The sequence below is a fragment of the Xyrauchen texanus genome, chromosome 29 (genome assembly GCF_025860055.1).
Source record: "Xyrauchen texanus isolate HMW12.3.18 chromosome 29, RBS_HiC_50CHRs, whole genome shotgun sequence".
NCBI classification, from domain to species: Eukaryota; Metazoa; Chordata; class Actinopteri; order Cypriniformes; family Catostomidae; genus Xyrauchen; species Xyrauchen texanus.
In genome coordinates this window covers 29,165,742-29,187,620 of record NC_068304.1, presented here as the reverse complement: position 1 = coordinate 29,187,620, position 21,879 = coordinate 29,165,742, and the positions used below count along the sequence as shown (strand labels likewise).

Here is a 21,879-nt window from a genome sequence, read left to right as displayed (position 1 = left end):
TGATTGGAGTCCACCTGTGGTAAATTCAGTTGATTGGACATGATTTGGAAAGGCACACACACACCTGTCTATATAAGGTCCCACAGTTAACTGTGCATGTCAATGCACAAACCAAGCCATGAAGTCCAAGGAATTGTCTGTAGACCTCAGAGACAGGATTGTATTGCGGCAAAAATCTGGGGAAGGGTACAGAAACATTTCTGCAGCATTGAAGGTCCCAATGAGCACAGTTGCCTACATCATCCGTAAATGGAAGAAGTTTGGAACCACCAGGACTCTTCCTAGAGCTGGCCGCCTGGCCAAACTGAGCAATTGGGGGAGAAGGGCCTTAATCACGGAGGTGACCAAGAACTTGATGGTCACTCTGACAGAGCTCCAGCTTTTCTCTGTGGAGAGAAGAGAACCTTCCAGAAGAACAACCATCTCTGCAGCACTGCACCAATCTGGCCTGTATGGTGTCCAGACTGAAGCCACTCCTCAGTAAAAGGCACATGACAGCCCGCCTTGAGTTTGCCAAAAGGCACCTGAAGGACTCTCAGACCATGAGAAACAATCATCTTGATTGACGAAACAAAGATTGAGCTCTTTGGCCTGAATGGCAAGCTTTATGTCTGGAGGAAACCAGGCACTGCTCATCACCTGGCCAAAACCATCCTTGCAGTGAAGCATGGTGGTGGCAGCATCATGCTGTGCTGTGGTCTTTGTCCTGTTGGAAGATGAACCCATGCACACAGCCAAGATAACAAAGGAGTGACTACGGTAGAACTCTGTGAATGTCCTTGAGTGGCCCATCCAGAGTCCAGACTTGAACCCAATTGAACGCCTCTGGAGAGATCTGAAAATGGCTGTGCACCGATGCTCCCCATCCAACCTGATGGAGCTTGAGAGGTCCTGCAAAGAAGAATGGGAGAAACTGCCCAAAAATAGATGTGCCAAGCTTGTAGCATCATACACATAAAGACTTGAGGCTGTAATTGGTGCCAAAGGTGCTTCAACAAAGTATTGAGCAAAGGCTGTGAATACTAAGCAAACAAATTGCCCCGGTTGCTATGGAGGGTAGAGTCACGTGGGGTAACCTCCACGTGGTCCTGATTAATGGTTCTCGCTTTCAATGGAGTGCATGATAAGTTGTGTGTGGATCACAGAAGGTAGCATGTGCCTCCCCGTGTGGAGTCTCCAGTGTCATGTATTTCTGGACTAATAAGAAAAACTCCTGGACATATTGATAAAAGTTTCAGCCTTGGTTCAGCGCTTTTTACCGGAGAGCTCCCATTACAAATCAAGTTCAAATTAAATTCTACTTAATGATAAGCAATCTTATCAATCATTAATCCATTGTAAAATAATGTACAACAGTAGTAAAGATAAACTTAAAATCTGTAATTTTATCGGGAAACCCAACACTTGTCTCAAATGTTTCTCCCAAAATGTTCTGAAAAATTAAAAAGGATAGGACAGCAAATCTTGTGTTGGCAGAATTTGATGAGAAATCTTTGAGTTCATAATTAAAATCTGTTATTGTTTTGGTATTTTATTTACATTTTGGTCTCTTGGTAAATCCAAACAGTTTGTGATATTGTGGAGATATCTTCTGAAACTAGACACTTGTGAGGTCTCTATTTGCTCTCCATTTGATCTTATACAGTAGCTGTCTACGAGAAACATTTGATTTTAAAAAGCAACTGCTAAATGAATACATATAAATTTAAAATATCAAATTTGGGATTTTTCTTCCCTGGTGGCCTCCACCAGCCTTCTATCTTAACCAGCAAGACAATGGCTGGACCATCCCCAAACCAGCTTAAACCAGACAGACAGATAGATGGATAGATAGATAGATAGATAGTAAAAATAAGTACTTATTAAAATAAGTAAATATTGATCTGTTTCTCACCCACACTTATCATATTGCTTCTGAAGACATGGACTTAACCACCGAAGTCGCATGTATACATTTATGCTGCCGTTATTTGCTTTTTGAGCTTCAGAGTTTTAGAGCCTGTTGACTTACACTAAATGGACAAACAGAGCTGAGATATTCTTAAAACAAATCTCAGTTTGTATTCAGCAGAAAAAAGAACATCATACGCATCTTGGAGGGCATGAGGGTGAGTAATGAAGAGAGAATTTTCATTTTTGGGTGAACTATTCCTTTAAAGTGTCATTCCCAGTATAATTCAATTCAGTCCAACAGATGATCTTCTTGAACAGCTTTAAATGCTGGCCAATTGCTTTTAACTCCAATGTGGAAGTACTCTCAGCCCATGTCTTTACATTATTAAGCAGGAAAGGGAGCTGGGGATCTGTGACTTTATGTCTTTGGCAGGATGTATCAGGCTGTGAAGAGTGTGTATGTATTGCAGTGTATACTCATATACAGTGAGGAAAATAAGTATTTGAACACCCTGCTATTTTGCAAGTTCTCCCACTTGGAAATCATGGAGGGGTCTGAAATTGTCATCGTAGGTGCATGTCCACTGTGAGAGACATAATCTAAAAAAAAAAATCCAGAAATCACAATATATGATTTTTTAACTATTTATTTGTATGATACAGCTGCAAATAAGTATTTGAACACCTGTCTATCAGCTAGAATTCTGACCCTCAAAGACCTGTTAGTCTGCCTTTAAAATGTCCACCTCCACTCCAATTATTATCCTAAATTAATGCACCTCTTTGAGGTCGTTAGCTGCATAAAGACACCTGTCCACCCCATACAATCAGTAAGAATCCAACTACTAACATGGCCAAGACCAAAGAGCTGTCCAAAGACACTAGAGACAAAATTGTACACCTCCACAAGGCTGGAAAGGGCTACGGGGAAATTGCCAAGCAGCTTGGTGAAAAAAGGTCCACTGTTGGAGCAATCATTAGAATATGGAAGAAGCTAAACATGACTGTCAATCTCCCTCGGACTGGGGCTCCATGCAAGATCTCACCTCGTGGGGTCTCAATGATCCTAAGAAAGGTGAGAAATCAGCCCAGAACTACACGGGAGGAGCTGGTCAATGACCTGAAAAGAGCTGGGACCACCGTTTCCAAGGTTACTGTTGGTAATACACCAAGACGTCATGGTTTGAAATCATGCATGGCACGGAAGGTACCCCTGCTTAAACCAGCACATGTCAAGGCCCGTCTTAAGTTTGCCAATGACCATTTGGATGATCCAGAGGAGTCATGGGAGAAAGTCATGTGGTCAGATGAGACCAAAATAGAACTTTTTGGTCATAATTCCACTAACCGTGTTTGGAGGAAGAATGATGAGTACCATCCCAAGAACACCATCCCTACTGTGAAGCAGGGGGGTGGTAGCATCATGCTTTGGGGGTGTTTTTCTGCACATGGGACAGGGCGACTGCACTGTATTAAGGAGAGGATGACCGGGGCCATGTATTGCGTGATTTTGGGGAACAACCTCCTTCCCTCAGTTAGAGCATTGAAGATGGGTCGAGGCTGGGTCTTCCAACATGACAATGACCCGAAGCACACAGCCAGGATAACCAAGGAGTGGCTCTGTAAGAAGCATATCAAGGTTCTGGCGTGGCCTAGCCAGTCTCCAGACCTAAACCCAATAGAGAATCTTTGGAGGGAGCTCAAACTCAGTGTTTCTCAGCGACAGCCCAGAAACCTGACTGATCTAGAGAAGATCTGTGTGGAGGAGTGGGCCAAAATCCCTCCTGCAGTGTGTGCAAACCTGGTGAAAAACTACAGGAAACGTTTGACCTCTGTAATTGCAAACAAAGGCTACTGTACCAAATATTAACATTGATTTTCTCAGGTGTTCAAATACTTATTTGCAGCTGTATCATACAAATAAATAGTTAAAAAATTATACATTGTGATTTCTGGATTTTTTTTTTAGATTTTGTCTCTCACAGTGGACATGCACCTACGATGACAATTTCAGACCCCTCCATGATTTCTAAGTGGGAGAACTTGCAAAATAGCAGGGTGTTCAAATACTTATTTTCCTCACTGTATGTCCATGCATGATTGAAAGGTGTTATGTTTGGTTGGCCATGGTACAGAGGTAAAATATAATAGGTGTCAACTTGTAACTTGCTGTCAAATAACAATCCTTATAAATGACACAGCCCCTTAATTAATAAACGTGTCCTGTCATCCTTCCCTCATATGATTTGTTCATTTCTTATTCCATCTGTCCTTACCTTTTTAAAACACATCCTGACCCTCTACCAGTGGCAAGCAAAACAATTCTGCTTTTTTTTCATGTCAAGCAGAATTGTGTTCTCACATTCACTCTTTAATGACTACCTCTCTTACTCTCTTCATATTAAACACCCCCCTTTTCTCTGTCAGTAGCCTGTCACACTTTCTCTCTCTGTCTCTCTCTCTCTCTCTCTCTCTCTCTCACCGCACAACAGCTTTAGCTGTAACTCACAGTTAATTGCTTTAAAACACAATCTGAATGTCAGGCTCTTGTAAAGAACTTGCCTTGTTTGTGAGAGCGATGGATGGGGACTGGTACAGTGTCATTCTTCAAAACAACAGTGTCTGACAGATGAAAGAAAAATTGGGGAAAGAGAGTCTTTATTTCAATAAGAGCTGCTCTGCTGTGAGCATGTGATAGTTCACTTACATCCCAGAGTCTTTCCAATACCCTGCGGCTGCAACTCACAGGGTCTGCAGTGTTCTGGAGGTGCTTACGAGAAGGGAAGTATTGGCAATGACCTTGAAGCACACCATTCAAAACAGACTAATCAAATACCACAAGTTAGATGTCATATTTATTAATGATTTAGTGAGACCTGTTGTGCCAGCATAATAAAGATACTTTGAAAAGTGATTCATGTTTCAGGAAAATCCATTCAATTATTTTTAAACATTCTAAGAGTGGAAATATATAGATTATACTGTATATATAGGGGCTTTGTTACACTTTGTACAACATGAATATTATATATTCTAATATTTGTCAGGCTAGGTTTATTTTGCATAGGCACATACCTTAAAGGTCTAGTTCAGCCAAAAATGAAAATTCTCTCATTATTTACTCTCCCTCATGCCATCCCAGATGTGTATGACTTTCTTCACAAATTAAGATTTTAGAAGAATATTTTAGCTCTGTTGGTCCTTACAATGTGAATGGGTTCTAACGATTTGAGAAGTGGAGAAATTTCATGTAATTTAACTCTAGTCATAAACTGGATGTGGCCCATTTAAGACAAGACTTTTGCAACACCAGAGTTCTGTGACACCTAGTTTCCGGCACTCTCTAGTGTTAGATAAGGAAGAGCATATGTGGTGCCGGAGAGCTCCCAGTTTTGTTCATCGGTTGAGAATTCTTTGGGTAAATATAAAATTTATAAACAAAATGCTGTTTAATTGCATTAAATATGTGTTCACAAGAGTCATATGTTAAAGGATACATATGTGGAGTTTGACCACATCTTTGCATGCAAGAACTGGGTATTTAAATTTAGTATTAATCATACCTTATATTTTATAGAGACAGCTTTGACAGCTAAGTGTTTGAAATAATTTGTGACAACATGCCACATTCTCCCCACTGCTATACCTAGACCAAATAATGATTTTAGTGTATCGCGTAGACAAAAAAAATTGCACTGACTTACAGAACAATTATGTTTCTCTGTTTTAATCATTGATTCCCATTAATTAACTTTCTTCCAGACATGTATTTATTTTCCATAATGCTGGGCAATGTATTTGCTATAACATCTCCAATGCAAAACTTTAAAGGCATTATGGACACTTAACTGTTTCTGCTTTAATTGAAAGTTATATGTAAGAGACATTGTTAACTAGACATTGGAATTTCTGTCTCATTTGCAGACATTTTCTCTCTCTCTCTCTCTCTCTCTCTCTCTCTCTCTCTCTCTCTCAATTCAATTCAGCTTTATTGGCATGAAAATTGGAGCATAGTATTGCCAAAGCTTTTTACGGTTATGTAAATACAAACTGTTTTAAATGAGATAATATTACAATAATAAATACAACAATTAGTATTAATGAAAAAAAAGAACATTTAAACATTTAAATACTATGAATGATTAAATAGAATAAAACACACACACACACACACACAAAATAGGAGGATATATATACAGTACATTATGAATTACATGTATACAGTGAATTAGTCATTTCTAACAGTGTGAATGGCACACATATTTAGCAGCTAGTGCAGCTGTGCTGTCATCCTCTCAAGTATATAGGGTTTTTTCTCTGAATCACTGAGTATGAGGAATGATGGATTCAGTGTTTCAAATTTGGGGAAAAACATTTCTTTCACAGTGTGGTACTTGGGACAGAAGAGAAGAAAGTGTTTATCATCCCATTTGCTTTAGGTTGCAGTGTCTGCATATTCTCTGCTCTCTCGGTGTCCAGGCTTTCTTATGTCGTCCTCTATTTCTAGATCATGTTCACTTAATCTGTATTTTAATCTGTATTTATTCCATTTAAATTGTTTAATTGATAAGTAGTTTGCCAGTTTTGTGGTTCTATTTAGGGCCGAATAACGTAACATAAAAATGTTTATGTTTTATCATGAGTTTCTTTTAGATTTTTCTCAATGTCTTTAATAATCATTTTAGAGTTGTAAAACTAGTTTAAGAGCCAGTGTATTTAGAGGATGAGACACTGGTGGAATCTCATTGGCAAGGAGGGCTTTATATTTTATAGATTCAGGATCAGACTGATGGAGGTGATGCACAATTGAACAGATCTCTTCTGTATTTCAATGTTTAGGGATTAAGCCTAATTCAGTCCTGCAGCCGGTATAGGAAGTGCCTCTAGGTACCCCCAAAATATTCTTTCCAACAGATTTTTTTAAGCAGTTTTATCACAATTTTGAAAATGTAAGTCTGTTCCCCATATTTCACATCCATATAATAGCATTTCTTTAATGATTGAGTTATGTAATTTATTCCGGGCTTTAATTGGTAATTTTATATGGCTGAATCGTGATATAACTGCATAAAATGCCCTCCGAGCTCGCTAGCTCTCTCTCTCTCTCTCTCTCTCTCTCTCTCTCTCTCTCTCTCTCTCTCTCTCTCGTGTTTACATACAATATTGCCAAAGCATTAATACACAAAACAGATAATGACAAGACAACAAATGATAATAAAACAGTAACAAATAACAATAAAATATAATTAAAATAAGGTGCCAGGAAATTAATAAAATAAAAACTATATTAACAACATACACTATACATTATAATTTAAAATAAGCATTTAACAAGACATTATGAACATAATTTTTTTTTTTTTAAATATGCTGAACGAAGTACATTAAGGCAGTAATTGGTTTCTGAAGGTGTGAACTTCAAAAATGAATTTAGCTGCAGCTGATGCATGATTGTCCTCCCCCAGTAACACCTGCATTTCATCCATTTCTGCTGAACTGGAAAAATGTGGCATGAGGTTTGTCAAAGTATTTAACCTCTGTAAATTTATCACAGTGAAGGAGAAAGTGTCTCTGTCTCGACCTCACAGTGTCACAGTGAGCTGGAAGCCATGTTTGTCTGTGTCTCCCTTTTTCTATGGTCAGACTGTGATCACTGAGCCTGTATTTTACAAGGAACCGTGTCTCTCTCTCTCTCTCTCAGCAGCCATAGTCATGGATTTTGATACATCAGAACATGTAAAATGCTTTAGTACAATAAAATGAACAAAGTGTACAAATACCTAGCAAGCATACATATAGCTATCAGCATATTCCTGCATACTAAGTGTACATTTAGATATTGAGGAAATACACCAACTGTGTTACTAGAAATTCTTGAAAAGAGCAACAAAATGTAAGGTATTGTAAAAATAAAAATAAAAATGTGATGAACACATTTGGCATCTTTTATTACAGTATGCCATATGGTCTATGCCTGAGCTAGAATACTTAAATACTTAATTTAGTTTAGTTGCTTCTTCTGCGCACACCCTTGCAATCCCTTTCTTTGTCTGTCTCACAACCACCACAGACACACATATACATATAACAACATTTGTAAATACATTTTCTGTATTTAGCTTTTCTCCTCAACCCTCTGTATCTGTGCACTTATATTTGTATTCAATAAATGCCAGAACATCAGAGGGAAGAGTGAAACCTGAGTCCTCAATAACCTTTCTTTCAGCCTATATGTCATTCTCATCAGCTCAAGGACTTCAGACTTTTTCTCCAGTGCATCATTCATACCACTACAGCTCCACTTCTCACCATCACAAGCCTCTGATCTATCCTTCCTGATGCTTGAATCTCTTTCTTGTGAACCTCATCTTAAGATTTGTTGTACTGTACCTCTGAGAACATTTTATATGCACTTTGGCAGATAAATCATCATTAATCTTAAATGCAGTTACAAATCTGAAAACCACATAATGCTTCCAGCCTATTTTTATATCTCAATTGCTTACTAAAGCAAACAGCTTGGCAGAACAATATCTCTGTTGTGATTCTTTGGACCAGGCAGTTTTTTTTTCCCATTTCAGCCTCTAATATTCTTGCTGCTAACTGTATTTGTGTTTTGATGGTAAACAAATCTTTGCGCCTGGGTGCTTTAGAATACCTTAACTTTCAGTTCTATAACCCTTCATCACAAATTCTCTATCCAAACATTTCATACTTCTTTCATGGTCATCTCAGCCCACTAATGTACCCTATTGTATCTGTTAGTGTCAGTTCCCTTGTTCATCTGCCTGCCTCCTATAGGCTTCATTGAGCAGCTGTATCTCTTCCTGGTACCCTCCAGCCTCCTGGTGCTGTCTCCGGCTGTTCTGCCTATGTGCTTCCACTGTATCTGGAATGTGTATGTTGATGTTGTCCGAATCCGGATTACTGGTGGGGATCAACAGCGAGTACGAGGCCGTTTCGCCCAGGTCACATGACACAAAGCGATTCTCGCGGCGAGAGTAACGTAGCGAAGGTGAACGGGCATGTGTGGATGACTGGCTAATGTTGGAAATGATTGAGACACTGTCCATGGCCTCCTCATTGTCACAGATTTCCAAAACCTCTAGGTGGATTTTAACATTGGTGTCAGCGACTCCAACACCCCCACTGCCGGTGTTGGGCTCTTCTGCACTAGGTTCGTGACCCACTGATTTGGAACGATACACCTCGACCTTTTTAGCGTTGTTGGGGGAGATCTTGAGGCCGTCACTGCTGACTTCGTAGGTGGAAAGGGACAATGTTTTTCCTGTGGGGGCATGGAGAGATACTGTGCCCTGGAAGGCACATAACGGTATGGCCAACCCAGCCGTGGATCTCTGCATTGAAACGACATAGTTTAAGAGTCAAATATTGTGACACACAACACAAAACAAATTCAACCACTAAAACTGAAAATTTCATCCTTCCTTAATAAAAATTATTTCTTAAATTGAATGACCCTTATGTCGTTCCAAACCTGAATGACTTTCTTTATGAGGAATAAAAATGGAGAAAATGTAATAAATAGATCTATCTTTCATTACAATGGCAGTTCATAGAGAGCACTTCTGATGTTGCTTCCACGCAGATATAAAAAGCAGCCGCGCAGATGACAGACTCAAGTGTGTGTGAAACCTAGAGATGTTTCTGAATGCGTGCTCAGTGTTTCAACTGGAGTCCATTTGAATATACATTTTTTCCAAGTATGGAGCTGAAGCTTTGAGTCAAATCTTGTGTGAACAAGATGGAAATACATATTATTGAGTCGTGAAACAACACATTAACATACCGCACATACCACAGGTTCCAGCGCTTTTGGTGAATACGGAAATATAATCTGAAAAGTTAAATGTGCTTCATGGTTAATGCCTGTCCCGCGAGTGATAACAAAAACAGTCACTTATGTCTTATGTGAATGCAAATAGGTGCAACGAATCAGGTAGGTGTCAAAATATTGGATCTGTGCATATTGCAGTGTAAACACCAATGCAGCCTTATAAATCTGCTGTACAATATTAAAAAGAAAGCCACTGACTGCACTTTATTTATTTGTTATTATTAACCAAATATGTTCTTAGTTTATACATATATATATGCACACACACACACACACACACACACACACACACACACACACACACACACACACACACACAGGTTCTACCCAATAGAAATAGGATTTGCTCAGCAAGAACAAAAGTTGCAAACATTGAAAGTGACTCACTTTAACAAGCACCCAAAAGTATCATAAAAGTAGTCCATGTGAATCAAGTGCCATTTTCCAAGTTTTCTAAAGGTATACGATTAGGTTTTGGAGAGAAACAGCCTGAATGTACGTTTTTTTCTTTCTCTCAAATTTTCCTCTGAAACTTAATGCGAATGAGAAAATATTTACTGTGGCTTGCGTTCATTGAATTTAGTTTCATGAAATGTTCTTCTTTTGTAGTACATACAAATATTTGTCATACGGGTTTGAAATGACATGATGGTAAGCAAATTATGATAAGATTGACATTTTTTGGCAAACCATACCAAACCAAGTTTAATTTAAGTAAAATCAATCAAATCAAAGTGACAAAGGGTTGTGCTTGTTTTTTATCATGGGGTATCTATGCCCTTGACAGTATGTGACAACAAAGATTTGAACTGTGCATGATACATAGCAACCAATAATAATATGATCCCCTTAGTTTATCAAGCATCAAGTATGCATCAAGTATGCATGAAGTATCAAGTATGCAGCTAGAAGTTTATCATTGCACACACTGACATATTTTATTAAAGTGGTCCAGTACAGTGATGTTTAATGTGTATACAAATCAGTCTCATAGGGTGATATTTTTGTTGGACATGGAGACATACAGTTATTAAAAAAAAACTTGAATTTCAAAGGTCAAAAAGCTCTCAATTACACACAAAGTCAATGACATTTAAAAAGCAGGCTGATAAATGTGATTCCATTTTGCCAGACATTTGCCATGAGTTAATGAGCCTTGTGCATATCAGGCCTATTGAGGTTAAATTAAGGCAAGGACCATACACTTCCATGATTCCTTTGATAGATCTTTCTCTTGGCAGCAACTTGTATCAGTCACCTAACTTCTCACTACAGAGACATTCAGCTGAGGCTGTATTTTTGTGGGGTCATTATCATTGCAATGGTCCTTGCATGGAGCCTTTGTGTAATTGATTGAAATGCCACGCTTGACTGAGGACTGTGAATAATTCAAGCATTTTGATCTGATTTTATCTGACCATTCAACACGGCAGCCTTAGATAAGAAACTTTCTCTCTGACTCTCTCTCCCTCCTTTCAATTCTTCTCTTGTTACATTAGGAAGGCTTAGGAATGAGATGTCAACAATATGATGTGTGCCTTCAGCAAGCTATACCCAAAATGCAGCGCATCATTCAAATGAAATAATGCTCATCAGTGGTCGTGCATACCACGTGACATGGGGGAAAAAGTATGGATGTGAGTATGCCCAATAGAACAGCACAGCTGAATGAGTTGGCGGCATGGGGAGATTAAGGATTGTAACTACATCATCCAGCCTGCAGAGTCAAGGCAGGAAAAGCAGATGGAGAAAATGGCAAATGCAAACATGGCCCAGGCTTTTCATGATATTTATGATTATGTATGCGAGTAGCCTAGTTTCACATAATTCTCCTGTGTGTTGGTCTGTGTGCAGTGAGAATGTTTAATGCAGTCTTAAAAATGCAGATCTACATAGACATGGATACTTGAATGTTATATCACACCTACAGAAGGGATAATGTACAGGCAGCTAGTTATCAATGTAAAATAAACCCTGATAGTGCGATCGGGTCTTGTATCACGCTGAAAGGGTTTATTTTGTGCAACATGCTGCTTCCAAATTTTCATGTACCCTGAAATCGACCCACCATCCCCATCAGATATTTTTGCATCAATACGTATTTATCTTTTCTTGTGGCGCTGCTGTTAGCATGTTGCGCATCACCAAGACCGGGGTTCTGGTTCACACGTTCACATAAACAACGGTGAGCATGATTTGGATGTTGCATTTTCACTCTAAAATAAAAACTTTACTCCACTGACGGTTAGGTTTAGGACTGGAGTTAGGGAGTAGAGTTAATACAAATTGCTTTAATTTACTACAAAAAAAAAAAAAAAAAACTCGCTTTTGGCACCACCATGTGAACATTTCACCACAAAAACACTTCCAACTTCGGCCACTGGGGGTAGTGGTTCAAATTTCGGTGAGCACAGGCCGATTCCAGCTGCAGAACCTTCAACCTCCTGTTGCAGAATTCACAATGTGATCAGTCTTTTTTGTGATTTAACAGTCTGGCTGTATTTTATCCTGTTGGACATGAAAAATGTATCCATAAGTTGAAATTATTTTATTATCTTACTTATAGACTGCAGAGAGACAAATGAGCACAGCTATATAAACATATATTTCCCAGATGAGTAGTCAATTAAACAGTGTTGCTTTAGACAACTGTCATCATTAAGAAATGTTTGACCACTGAATGTTATGATTTACCAATCAGAATTAAGTATTCTAGAGAGCAGTTTTAAAAAAATATGTATAAACTAACTAACAGCTATCTTACACAAATGACCTCTTGCAAACTCACAAATGACTCAAGTTCCCAAAATACTCTGCCCCAGGTTAATGGGTGCCAGCAGTATCAGTTATGACATCTCCTCTTAGGTCACTGCCACTGGAAAATGTTAAAGTTTAAGTCATGATCTAGCTTCATGCTTTCTTTGGAGAGACACAGTAACAGTAGCTGATTTCTGTAGCAGATATGTTCAGCAGCAGCCCTGTGGGTTTTTTCCAAGTCACAAGAGAGTATTTTGTAAGTCTGCTGTTACTGCTCCCAGCTTCCCATGTGTCTAAAGCAACCCAACAGCATTTTTTGTTTGCAACACCCAATTACCCACTGTTTCAAAGTGATGGCTTGCAGTAGAGCTCACTGTAGCAAGGCAGGAGGAACTTCCTTTGTTATCATAAATCCTATATACCTCATAGCAAGGAAGGCATTTGCAAAAAAAAAAAAAGAAAGTTTTTATCATACTTCTTGCAATACTACAATGATAGAAAGGGTTAGGAAGCATGCACTGCTTAAAGGCACTACAGAAAGGAGATAATGAGATAATATAAGGAGTCGTTTCATTAAAACATGTCCTCCTAAGTATTGAAACCAAGCCGCAAAATGGCTTATTGTGAAATCATTACATTTCTGTCATGAGATATCCAGCATTTGGCATATGTGCACACCACTATGTCCTGTACCACTATTCCTGCTGCAGTGATCCACCGCTACTGAATCTGAATGCACAACAGCAAAAGAAGAAACTCAAGTTCTGAGCTTGCAGTCTGAATTGAATATGATGAGATAAAATTAGTGCGTGCTGCGAAATAATGCAAAAACAACACGTCTTTCTATTGCATTGTGTCGGGCTGAACGATGCATCGAAATAAAATCAAAATCAAGATATGACCTTGTGTGATTATTAAACCACAAAGGGCTATTATGTGATTTAATCAAACAGTCTGCACGCGATGCTTTTGTACAGCTTTGTTCTGACTGAGTGAGCACACGTGAGGTGGTTCTGTGCTGCTCCACAAATTTTATCTCGTGCACAGAATAACAGACGTGTTTCGTTCTTTTCAGTTTGGTAACGTGGGCTGACCGTATTATACAGCACTACAAATTCACTTTAATTGTTCACTACAAGTTCATATGTTAATCTTAAACAACCTTATGACAACAGGTTTTTGTAGACAGAAGAGGAGGTGAGATCATCTAAAAGATTTAACCAGATCACATAGCAATCCCTGCCCTCATCACTGCCTATGCACTTCATTGTTCTCACCTGTGGTTAATTTAATCATGATTGAATGAAGTGCATAGGCAGTGATGAGGGCAGGGAATTATGGGAAGTGTAGTTTATGACAGGGCAGACAACAGGGGATTGTGACAGCCGTGAACAAGTTTATTAAATTATTAGATAAATATTACTTGGGTAAAATAATAATAATATGAATATATTTGTTATTAGTTATTATAATACAACTGTAGGCCTAATATAATTCTGTAATCTCTTAATGTAGTAATAATAACCATTATTATTATTAATATTATTATTATTATTATTATCAGGGCCTGAAATTATGTGTGGATGCGGGTATTGCACACAAATGTAATCAATCCTGCATGTTCCACGTTCATAATTTGGGGAATTTTCAAACTATTTTTTACATTTTAACATGTAGCTGAGAACTTGTTAACCAATGCAAATCCAAGTCACAAGAGAGTAATTCCACATTTGCACGAATAAATCATCTCTTCCACATCTCTCTCTCTCCCGTGTACAGATATCAGCTGCTCAATAAACGCTTTGTAACAGGTAAAGGATGGGCAAGGAGGAGGTGGAATGGCTGAACAGTCAACTAAGTGAATTTAAAACAACATAAAACATAAGGAAACACAGACACACATGCAGCGTGGCCACGTGTGTCATTCTCTCTCAAACTGGTATCTCCTGCCCCCCTTTATCTCGCTCTTCCGCTGATCATCTGATTCAGCACTGGCCGTGCACCCTCACGGCCCGGCCATGCACTGCTCCTTGTCACATGCTTGTCAAGTGCAGTGTGAGCAGTGAAGATACACATATTTACTGAAATAAGATGTTACAGATATATAAATCTGTTAATTTGACATGCAAATTGCATTATACTGCGTCTCTGTAAGCGAGCAATTAATTAAAATTATCGCCCTAGTTTATAATCAAAAAGCTGTCAACATTGCAAGTGTGCGATGCTGGAGCTATCTAATTTAGCCGCTTTTCATACAGTGGCTCCCAGTCATAAAAATGCAGTACAATGAAATGCAGAAATGGCAAAAAACAAACAAAAAACAAACAAAACAAAATTGCATTATGTGCAACCACACAACCCTTACCCTTATACTTGAAAACCATGAACAAAACTATGCAAGATAAAAGGAAATGTGACCCAGGATACATTAAATACAGGTCACATTTTTACTATGGTGGATCACCACTTGATTTCCAATGTAAAATCTGGGTCCCAAAGCAAAACCAGTTGAGAACCACTGACTTAAATTATGGTCTGTTAATCATATAAAGTGATCATATGCCTTCAGAAAAAAATTGTAAATGATGCATGAGTCACATGGAATGCTTTTATGACACACTTGAGTACTTTATTATGCCGTAACATGAGTGTCTATGAATTACTATTATATTAAATTCAGCCAGTGGGACAATGGGACACAATATTTATTTAACCTCATGTGACCCCCAATTCCTTATGCACATACATTGTGTTTTACTTTAATGCGATACGATCGCTTTTGGTGAGATAAAGATCAATATTTAAGGACTTTTTAAACATAAATCATTGCTTCTGGTCAGCATCAGTATACGCATGTGAAATAATTGTGTTGCTGTGTTCACGCAAGAACTGATGCATGTGCAACATACCCAGAAGAGCACTATGGGACTAAATTACCTTAGAAATCCTATATTGTGTATACATATATAATCCTATATGTGCATTATCACATTGAGAATCAATTGGTGCATTCAAAAGCTGGAAAATGTTGATTTTAGAGGCTGTATACAAATATAGGATGAAAATAAGGTGCCTTTCAAACTGTTCTGAGAACAGTGCAGTCAGACAACACACTGTAGGTTAAGTCATCTATTAATGAGGGAGGCATGGAGCATCCTATAGCTTTCCTATGCAGACAAGTGGTAAAATGCTTCATCACGGCTATCACTTGTTTGTTTGAAAGTGCAAAGAGAGAACATTGATATTTTGTTGTCAAAGTAGAAAATACCCATTGTAACATAAGTCAAATCAACACAAAATCAACACTTTACAATAAGGTTCCATTTGTTAAAATTAGTTAACAAAATTAGTTAAAAATATGAATAACCAACACACTAATTTGATTTCACAACTTAGACCCACTGTCCCCATATGAAGACATACATTTATAGGAAAACTATTTGCTCTTCAATTTTGTATTTAATTACATTTTTTGCATGTTTATTAGGTGCTACTACTAACAAATTAAAAAGGGAAATTAAAAATACACACAGCAGTCGTGCTTGGGTCCTAGGAGGTTAAAGGTACAGCAGCTAAAAAATACCCTGTTTAAGGGTCAGAGAAAGGATAGACAATTGTCATGTAAAACTACAAAGGATGCTAACAGCTGTTTTTACAGAAATACAATATTTCTGTAAAAGCACTGATAATAAAATATAAAGCAGTTGATGCAATTTTAGCCTAGAATTGTGAATCTTAAAATCACTTTCCAGGTAGTCATTATTAATTAAAATGACAAAACAAGACAAAGCCAATTATTTGTGCAATCATTTTCATCCTCTACTGCAGCAAATGTGAGAGCACTCTTAATCAAATTAAAGTTCACTGGTTGGAGGTAAGAGCTATGAGCAGGTTTGATTAAGAAAATTACATTAATCAGAGATAAATACATTCAATAGAGGGTGAATACCCAATGCAGTGATAGACTGCCTATTTCCAGCCCAAGTCTCTGTTTGAAATTGAGATTGAGGAGGAGGAGTAAGGGGACCTTACTGAGGTAAGAAGGTCATATGGGTTTGGAAGGGCAAACCCAGTAGATAATAACAGGATTATTCTGCCCTTCTCTCCATTCGTATGACGACTTCAGTATACATGGATGTAATTTTGTATAAGCATAGATATGATTGCTTGTTTATATTGAGTAAAAGGTCAATGGCCATGAAGGATAAAAAAATGCATTTGAGCTGGGAAATGAACATAAATAAAAGAGCATGTGCTAGGTGCTAAGGTAAGCCCCAGGGCCCCGCAGTACCTTAAGGCAGCCCTGGTAAAGAGAGTGACCTTGACCTATGGTCATGTGGTAAAGAGGTCCTTTCTGTGATATAATGTTTTTGTTTAATAGATTCCTCATCACATGAAAACAAAATCACTTCCTGCATGTTGGTGAGTTGTCAGACACAAGTTTTTTAAATATGAACCTTTTCATGAGTAAGTTCTAAATTCCCCTGCAGTGTCCCCCCAGAGAGAGTTATTTCATCAAATGACACTACACAGCTGGTAGAGAGGGGCAGAGTGTAGACGTTTATTTGTGACAAACGCTAATGTAAACAGACGTGGCTGCATGCATCGAATGATCATGATCATAGATGTGTTGACTGCGAGTATATGAGTTATAAACTGTTATCGTGGTGACTGCGAGTATACGAGATATAAACTGTTATCGTGGCGCTTTGTGATAATTTGGATGTCTGTTTCAGAAAACAAATGTATCATATGCTTGAAAAAACTGTTTGACTGCATTGAAAATGAATTTAAGATTTTTCAGCATTTGTTTTTTTTCATTATGACCATGACATTTTTACTTTATCGGCCAAAACAATTTAAAAATGTATTTGAATTCAGAAAGGTAAAACTTGTTCTTAATAGAAGATGTGCATTCAAGTCATTGCATTGCAGTGCCTTTGGTTGAAAATGAACAAAATACCAATATTGATTGAGTACATAAAAAAAAAACAGTGTTCAAAACAATGTCCTTACCTTACCCTGATTCACTATGTTAAGAAAATAATTTGAGCTGTCGGGTCGGATATGGCGTGAAATCGCAGGCTTATGTTGTTCATCCTTATGTCATTACACAATGTCTGTATCACAGTATCAGCTGTCACGTTTTCTGGATGGGGAAACAACTGTTCAGTTCAGTCAGTCACTATAACATAGTTCAGGACGGATTCGCTGGCTCCAGTCTGGACGGATGTTTATCTGTTAGGCGAATTTATTTACTTGCTAAAATGCTTGGATTTGTTGTCTTGTAGGGTTGTTGAAGCTTATATTGCTTGTCATGCTTGTATTATTCGAAGTAATAAGTATTTTATAACATTACTGTAGTTTTCAAGTTCCCTATATTTTTGAGCCACTGTTTTCTAAAAATAAAAAAGTTTGCCCCAGTCACAGAAATGCACAAGCTATCACTTATTGTCTTTTTAGCAGATGTCTGTTTACAAGTCTGTTTAAAAGACACTATAGGTAGACTACGAGTAATATACAGTAAGTTACTTCATGGTAGTTTTACATGAATTGTACTGTATAATCACCTCAAGTTGCTTAAAATCTGCCAATTTCATAACACAGTAATGTATACATTCATTTGTTTAGTGTGCAACCATCTATCTATTATAACTGTACTGCCAAAGAAATTATTAATTACATATATTATTGTAAATTTTATATTGAATATTTCTGCATATTATTTTCAAGTTTAATAAAGTGTATTTCATCCCCATCATTATTAAATCCTTGATTTAAGTTTTTAGTTTACAGTGTGATTGTGTGCAGTGCATAGACGTACTATTGTAGTATTACAGTTTTACTTGCATTATCAACTGAGGATAATATAAAAAAATAAAGTCTTTCTTTGAACTCATATCAGCCATATCACGAGTTTTCCCTCTTAAATTGATAAGTGTACTACAATACAAACATTAATAGTAGATCAAACACTTGAACAATCATATTAAAATACATTTATTCAAAATATGTATTTAGGATTGTTGTTTATCTTTATCAAAGTGAGTAATATTTTGGTTTTAAATGTTTAATAGATTAACATAATATCAACATGAAAATAGAATTAATGGGATTAAATATCTTCCAGTCATGATCAAACACAGGTGATGTCCAGTTAAGCGCACAAGTTGAGATCCATCCATCTAAGAGCAGTGCCAAAACACAACTCACGTAAAGTGTTCTTCAGCAAATTGCTTGCAATTTTAAGTTTCAACCACAGATGTCACTAGAGAGCACAAAGTTCCATACTACAGCTTTAAATTGAGTAATAGATCTGGACACAAATTACACATTTCACACTGTTTACCCAATAAGCTAATCCACTAAATAATTACACATTAAGAAACTGTAATTCATTAGAATTACACATTGCTTAAGTAAATACACGACAACTTAAACACTGTAATGCAAAATGAGCTAAAGTTTTCTTTAAACAAACTCCGCCCCTTCATTTTGTGTGTTGGTTGGAAGCTTGAATGTCATCCTACCTGTCTCGGAGTCCTTTCTGATTTACTCCTGCACCACTCCCAGTCCGTCAGCTCGATCTTACGACACTCCACGTGGGACAGCCTCCTCTCCGGGCCGTCGAATACGGACGAGTTGTCAAGGTTAAGGTCTTCATTGCCGCAGGCTGAGACCTGAGGTGAGACGCTGCATGGTAGGCCTACATCCCGTTCAGCGGAGCTCTGAGGCGGGCCGTCCGATCTCTCCACCAGCAGTAGCTCGCTGTGGAGGGAGCTGTCCTCCGCTGCTGTGGTGCTGAACTTACCGATCCGACCGCTGTCCCGTACGGCCACCCTGCTCTCCGAGAAGTCACAGCTGTATAAACTGTTAAACGAGGGTTTCTCAATGGAAGGCGAATTGGCCTGGGAGATCTTATAAATGGCATGGCCTGGCTGGAAGGAGAAGTTGAATTCAAATTTCCTTTTCTTTGCTGTAAAGAAGAAAAAGAAAAAAATTGCGCTTGATACATGATCATACATATAGGCTAAATACGTTTAAAAATCAAACAGACGTGTTTGTATTTTTTCACTGCAAGACCTTTTTAGATGTCACCGTGCCCTTTAAGTTGAGGAATTGAGGGCATGAGTGCGCAGGCCTACAAATAAATGATTGGTAAAACCTTACTGTAATACCAACCGTCAGAGAGCTCTGATCCTAAACCTCGGCGGCAGTTGATGAAGCAGCCGCATGGCAGATGAATCCAGCGCTCGGAAAGCACGAACACCGGGGTGACTGCCGCGGAGATCAAGGTCAGGAAAAAACAGAGAGTCTCCAAGGACGAGCTGTGCATGTGAACAGCATGACTCACCAAGATCTGGGTCTGCAAGGGCAACATATACAAGCGAGAATGAAAGGTAAATCACTATGAATCACCAATCATTCCAGAATGCTTAACACACGATATGGACAAAAAGAAAGAAACACATTAAAGGAAATGTAGGTTGCATTAACAGGTCAGCCTATGCAATGCCTTAAGGCAGTGGTCCCAACCCTGTTCCCGGAGGCCCCCCAACACATCTCCCTTTTCTGACACCCAATTCAGGTCTTGGAGTATCCACTAATGAGCTGATGAGTTGAATCAGGTGTGTTTGATTATGAGATATCCAAAATGTGTAGTGTTGTGTAGTGTTGAGGTGCCTCCAGGAACCAGATGCCTTAAGGCATCCCCTGACTCACACAAACAATACATAATGAATTCAGTACAAAAAGACAATTTATGTGTTTTGCATTGTGCGTTTGTAGTGCACTTTTGATTGATATGATTATGATTAAGACACCTAAATAAAAAGGCACATTGCTTTGAACATGAAACGCTCTCACCATCATTGGCATCCACAAAACCATTCGAGCCATGGCCAGAATCATGGAGAAACGTTTCTGAGAGAAAAACATACGGGAATGACCGGTTGCCGGTGAATATGAGAGGGAACATGCCTCTGTTTTGTTCTTGAAACTGCCTGTGTTCGAGTTGAATTCATTGTATGCTCCCAAACTTTTCTCCAAGCTATCCCGTGACAGAGAGGGGATCTCACACTGCGCCGCCGAGCCGGCAATTTCAAAATAGCTTGGGTAAAACGTCTTCAGGGCCTCCGTGGAGCACATGAGCTGATATATGAGAGGAACCGAACACACGACCAGCCCGCAGAAACATAGTGTGTAAACAGCGAAGAGAAGCAGCACGTAAAAGCTATCGTTCTCCGGGAGACAGCCGAGAGACGCGGGGGCGAAGCGACCCCAACCGCACACGGGCAGGATGCTGACCACAAGACTGACCGTCCACACCGCGAGCACCGCCACAAACACTCCGAGAGGCCGGTTAGAGGTCTGATACACTCCAAAGCGCTTTGTCACGTAAAAAGTGTAGGCGACCATGAGGCAGGCTTTCATATTGCTCGACAACCCTTGGAAAACATAGAGAAGTCCGGATAATGTGCACATTACGCCGGACCGGTTCGCTTCTCCGCTCCTCCATTGCAGGATCATGAAGAGCGTGAGTGGCACGACGCTGATCAGGTCGTCTATGGACAGAGAAGCCACTATAAGACACAGGGAAGACTTATTCCTCATCCTGAGCAGCGACGTGAGCGAGTACAAACCTCCTATGCAAGTGACAGTGGCAATGGCAAAGGATAAGCCAAAGAAAATCTGCCAGTTGTCCTCAACCTGGTCCACATCCTCATATTGGTTGGTTTTGTTAGGCAAAGGTGAGGCATGAGTCGCCGACATTTTAAGTTAGTCTAACTTTTCACTCGTCTCATACCCCCAGTGAGCATATTCAGTGATCGGACCGAGCGCGTGAAGTTTCGTTCAGCGACCGCGCGCCACGAAGTGTATGCAGTTGCCCATTGCGCGGTATGTTATCCATTGGTCTTCATGCACTTGTGCTCAACAAATTTAGAGCATAAAAGAGCCAAGGACGGCGCATTTTCCTTTTTAACTGCTACCCTCACATTATTATTTCCTCTGCGTGAAGGTGTAGATGACTGTATCGCGCGGTAGATAACTACCAATTCAGTGTGTCTCGCGCAGTAGCTTGCTTCAGTATGAACGAGCTCTCACACTGAAGCTGCTAGTAGAGGGGTGGAGCCACCTTCCTTTTCTCATCTGTCACTGCTGCTGGGTGAGGAACGTGCGCTTTGTGTGAAAGACTAACACTGTACATCACAGTATCCTTGTATAACATATCGCATGTTACAATAATTAATAAAATACTGTGTAAACATATACGGTGCCATAAAATAGCCTAAGTGTTAAGTAAGGTACGTCATGGTTCCTTTTGAGATATACTTTACAGTACATTACAATGTTCACGTTACTGTGTATTT

General features: G+C 38.9%; 1 protein-coding gene across 1 annotated transcript; it reads right to left on the bottom strand.

Moving 5' to 3' along the window:
- Positions 1-8,539: 8,539 nt before the first annotated feature.
- On the bottom strand, positions 8,540-21,280 carry LOC127623046 (probable G-protein coupled receptor 149). The gene is made up of 4 exons (XM_052097253.1): positions 20,375-21,280; positions 19,691-19,874; positions 19,039-19,484; positions 8,540-9,251 (listed from the first exon to the last, which is right to left on the bottom strand). The coding sequence occupies exons 1-4, from the start codon at positions 21,278-21,280 to the stop codon at positions 8,661-8,663; spliced, it is 2,127 nt and encodes a 708-aa protein (XP_051953213.1). The 3' UTR covers positions 8,540-8,660.
- Positions 21,281-21,879: the final 599 nt, after the last annotated feature.

What these genes read in the sequence shown, in the direction of transcription:
- LOC127623046 (XM_052097253.1), bottom strand. Translation starts at nt 21,280, where the DNA reads ATGTCGGCGACTCATGCCTCACCTTTGCCTAACAAAACCAACCAATAT. An exon ending in TTTTGTGGATGCCAATGATG is followed by an intron (nt 19,875 to 20,374) that starts GTGAGAGCGTTT and finishes TTGCCCTTGCAG; the next exon opens with ACCCAGATCTTGGTGAGTCA. An exon ending in CAGAAAGGACTCCGAGACAG is followed by an intron (nt 9,252 to 19,038) that starts GTAGGATGACAT and finishes GTTTCAATGCAG; the next exon opens with AGATCCACGGCTGGGTTGGC.